The 4,929-nt window shown below is 32.2% G+C and overlaps 1 protein-coding gene and 1 pseudogene across 1 annotated transcript; both read left to right on the forward strand.

Annotated features, from left to right (window-relative positions):
- The first annotated feature begins 854 nt into the window (after nucleotides 1–854).
- On the forward strand, nucleotides 855–2,095 carry LOC106302661 (annotated as a pseudogene).
- Nucleotides 2,096–3,741: 1,646 nt separating this feature from the next.
- LOC106302662 lies at nucleotides 3,742–4,320 on the forward strand. Its single transcript, XM_013739124.1, has one exon. The coding sequence runs from the start codon at nucleotides 3,742–3,744 to the stop codon at nucleotides 4,318–4,320; it is 579 nt and encodes a 192-aa protein (XP_013594578.1).
- Nucleotides 4,321–4,929: the final 609 nt, after the last annotated feature.

Consider the following 4,929-nt stretch of genomic DNA (forward strand, 5'->3'; position numbering starts at 1 on the left):
AGGGACATGTTCCTCGGAATATACCGAGGGACTCATTCCTCGGAATATACCGAAGGACTTGTTCCTCGGAATTTTCCGAGGGTTCATTTCCTCGGAATTTCCCGATGAAAATTCCGAGGTAAATTCCGAGGACGTTCTCCCTCGGTATATTCCGAGGAACTTTCCGACGAACTGGTGGTCCTCGAAGTTTCTTCGGAAATTTGTTTCCTCGGAATTCCGTTGGAAAATTCCGAAGGATTTCCGAGGAAAATTGAATTTCCGATGAGTTATTTCCGAGGACTTGTTTCGTCGGTATGTCGTCGAAATAACGTTATTCCGACGACATACCGGCGATTTTTTCCCTCAGTATGTCGCTGTTTTCTTGTAGTGATATGACATAAAGATAAACTGAATTAATTTTAAAGTGTTTTGGTTTTGGTTTAAAATCCCCTGTCATTCAACTAATGATTTCTATTTTTCTTTTCAAATTCTGTGTTATTGAATATAACATTTATCTAAAGTCACTTAAAATTACTTGCAATCCATTGTTATTCAATTAATAATTTACAAAAGCAAAATCAAATCCATTGTTATTCAAAGACAAACAATTTTAAAAAGAAAAAACTATGAAAAAGATTTATAGTAAACTTTTTTATTAATTTCAGTCAAAACTATCGTAACTCAAACCCCACCTCTCTACCAGTTATTTGGAAAGACCCAAATTCAATATTAAAAATTGGCCAAAGGAAAAGACGATACATATCCCTGACCACAACGGTGACGATGAAGCTCACACCTTTGTACCTGTTACTCTGCCACCGTCTCTCCAAAATCAATAGTGGCCAGGATTCATCGTGATTTGGGTGTTCAAGGTGATGTCGTCGCTCGTGCTGCCTAGTTCTGTCTACAATGGAGCTAGTGTAAGATTCAATGCTTCTAAATATGAATACACATAGTTCGAGTAATGTTTATGCAGCAGCTTTGTTATTGTGCCATATCTACGGGCAATCACTCTTGTATTACGAGAAGATACGGTGCTTCTGATCTTGTTAACATACAAGAGGTTTAAGATCACTCTTTTCATGTCTCTACTATTTTGATGGCACTGACAAAGAAGGCTAAAGGATTTTGTGGTGGGGAAGTGTTGATGGCATGTCTCTGTGTTGATGGCAGGTCTCTGTTTTGTATTGTAGGAATCACTGTTTTTCTATTTCTTTCTGAAACGAAAAAAATTCACAGCAGATGGTAAAGTATGGAATGTCTATCTACAGGTAGAAAACTAGAATATGAAATTCATGCTTACTTTGGTGTTGTTTACATATGATTCTTGTTATAGTGATCTTTTTTTAATAGGCTGATCCAAATAATACATCTCTGCGTGAGGATTCGTTTGAAGATTTTGAAGAGCTAAAGATTATATTTGAACAAAATACTGCAACTGGGTAATGATGTGGGACTAGGTGATTCTATTGTCGCACGATCCTATCAATTTGATGAAAACGAGAGGACAAATGATAATGATCTTTGTCCATGTGATAGATGAGGCATAAGGAACAGTACACTTGTAAACATGTGATATCAAGAAAAAGCTTTCCCATAGAAAGAAAGCTAGAACGGATGCATATAACTCGGAAAGGGTTTGCGAGGAAGTTACAGAAATCAGTAGCCAAATTTTGATATGATTCAGAAAAGATGGGTGAAGGAAGCTGAAGACAAAGCTAACAATATTTGAGATGCTTTCAGGGAAATTCCTGACTTGTATTGCGTTATGAGGAGATGACTCTTGTTTACAGCTTATGCATGAAATCTAGTTTCGTGTATATGTCCTTAATAAGAAGTTCTATTTTCCATTACATTTTTAAATTTATATTTTATGTAGTCGTTTATTAATTTGATATTTTTATAAACATTTTTGATCTATTATATCTTCTTCTCAGTAGTAGCACCTCATTTTGCAGAGAACACTAGACATCTCCTCCCTCTTCCTCTTGGCTCTTTTGTGGGTACCCAACTTCCTCTTAGCAATCTTAAGAGCCCTCTTGTCTTTACCAACTTTGAGAAACTCAGTGGTTCTCTTCTCATAAGGAGCAAATCCAGCTACTGCCCTTGTCAATGATATTATGAACAACGTATTCTTGCTTGTTTCTCTTTTCGAGAGTTACGACTTGGAGCCAATTCGTGTACGATGTGTTCTTTGCTCAAAATGGAACAACATATATTAATAATGTCAAATGATCTAGAGTACTGTGATTTTTTTTTTGGTTAAAAGTACTCTGAAATTTAAGAGAAGATGCCACCCAAATCTTTTTTTCTCTTTCTAAATCCCACTCATATAAATGAAAATCTCTTAAAACTCCAATATTTTCCAAATCCACTCAAACTTTTAAAATCCATGATTCAATACACTCCCTAATAGATCTCAAAAAGTTTGTAAGACTAAAGAAACGTTTTCATGCTTTGAATATTTTCATGTATTTCGAATAGCATTCGAAAGATGATTTTTAGCCAAAACTGATGGTGGTTTTGTAGGGATTTATTATTTATTGGTTGTTCTGTTCAGACCACCTCATGATTGAATAATAAAATAAAATTTTGATGCCAAGAAATTATAATTAGATAGTAAACAATTTATGATGGTAAGCCTAGAAGTGTAAAGTTAACGTTTTGGGTTTTTTGTTAATTTGTTCATTATTCACCAAAAAAATGTACTAGTTGAGGTACTAATTCATCTATAATAGTAAGCCAAACGTAAGATTCAAGTTGGTTTTTATAGTTAAAATATTCAAGTTAAGGAATTTATATACCATCTATCTGAACACATATACATATGTATTTATTTTTGACAGTTTAAGAATCTTAACATACATAACTTTGTTGATGTCATCTAACTAGAGAAATAACACAAATCCATGTATTTCACATATTTATTTTAATCACTTATAATAAAAAAAATTTAATTAATATTAGTTATTTAATTTATAAAGGGAATATTTTTAAAATTAAATATTAAAATTTAGATTACTATATTTTTTAGTTTTATAAAATTAAAATGTTAAAAATTAACAACATCAAATTATTTTATTATATAATGGATCATGTTGTGATTGACGTTTTTACAATTATAGTTTTTGCATGTTGTTCCATCAACCATGTAAAATATATAGTCATTAGAGAACGGAGTAAAAAAACCAATTATTTTGTTTCGAATATAAGAACATCAAAAGGAATTGACTAATATAAGACGGTTTCAAGGCGTCGATTATAAGACATTAAAAACTAAAATAAATGTGATAACGGTAAAATATATGTGTTATCCTACGTTGACTCTTAACATAATTATGTTTAAATAAAATTGTAGATTTAATTATAAAAATATCACAAATATAAATAAATTATATATATATGAATATGAACATATGTAGTTTAAAATTTACAAAACATTTTAAATCAGTGCAATGCATATTATAATTACATTCTTTTACAACAATTGTTTTATTAAAATTAAATGATTTTAAAATTATGATTGTGCGCTATAGTATAGATTACAGCCTTGTCAGACTTATGAATAGCTTTACAATTTGCATTGAAAATTACTCTTGTAATATCCAAAAGCTGAAAATGTATTTGACATCTCAAAATAAAAATTTAGTTTATATTCAACAAATTAAAAAAAAAAATCAAACTTCTGCAAATATAATTAACTGAAAATAATACTTTTAAAACATTATTTCTTATCTGAATTTTAAATATTTTAAAATAAAAATGAGAGTAGTTCTTTCTTTTAAACAACTGGTAAACATATGGAAGGCGAGGAATGATAAGCTATTCAGGAGGATTGACAGGGACCCTTTGGAACTGGTCAGGTACGCAGAGAGTGAATGTCAGGCTTGGTATAATGCTAAGGAGTCTATACCTAATCCCCCACAGGCACCAAACACTGAAGTGGTACAAGCCTTAAGCTTGAATAATATGTCTATAGTGTATGGCTCTTGGACATCCACAGATCTTTTCAGTGGAATTAGATGGGTTTGGAAGGATAACACGGGAAAGATCCAACTTATGGGAACACAGAACTTAAGGAGGCGGGAGACAGCACTACACTCGGAATTGGAAGAATTGAAATGGGCACTGGAAAGCATGCTTCAACATTCAAACTGCCAACACTTTGGAACAGATTGCAAGGACCTGATAGCAATGATAAAGGAGCCCCAAGTCTGGCCAAACTTTTCAACGGAGCTTGAAGCCATTCAAATTATCCTCATGTGTTATTCGGATTTCAAGATCACCTACGTGCCAAGAACACAGAATGAAATTGTTGATTCTTTAGCTAGGAATGCTTGATCTTTTCATAGATCTCTTTATTTTATTGGTTGTTCTATTCCGGTCTCGTTACTTAGACCACCTCATGTTTGAGTAATAAAATAGCCGTTACTTGGGAAAAAAAAAAAAACAACTGGTAAACACAAGGGATATATGCGGACGAGAAAGTGGTGGTATATGCAAGTACCGACGAGTTTTTTAAAATCAAATAGTGCATTATGGCATCCAAAAAGAGATGAGAAATAGTTGGAATACTTGTCTGATGCTTTTTGAGTTCTGACAATAGTTTGGCTTTATGATTCTTTTCGTATCTTTCTTGAAAGAAACTTACGAGAATCGATTGCAAGTGTATAAATTCTCTGTTGTGTTTGGGTAGAAGCTGAGATCCAAGATTCTCGATATCCGGATTTTCGGATCGGATCCGGATCGAATCTCGGACCGAATCCGGATCCGGATATCGTAATTTTTAGGTCCGGATATCCGGATCCGGATCCGTATTTTTAAAATACATTAAATTTTTAAATTTTATTAATTTTTATATTTGATATATTAATATTTATACATGAATTAATCTTATAATATTATATTTTAGTTTTACAATATTATAAACATATATAAATATATTTATAA

Source organism: Brassica oleracea, chromosome C7 (genome assembly GCF_000695525.1).
Source record: "Brassica oleracea var. oleracea cultivar TO1000 chromosome C7, BOL, whole genome shotgun sequence".
Lineage (NCBI taxonomy): Eukaryota > Viridiplantae > Streptophyta > Magnoliopsida > Brassicales > Brassicaceae > Brassica > Brassica oleracea.

What these genes read in the sequence shown, in the direction of transcription:
- LOC106302662 (XM_013739124.1), top strand. Translation starts at nt 3,742, where the DNA reads ATGAGAGTAGTTCTTTCTTTTAAACAACTGGTAAACATATGGAAGGCG.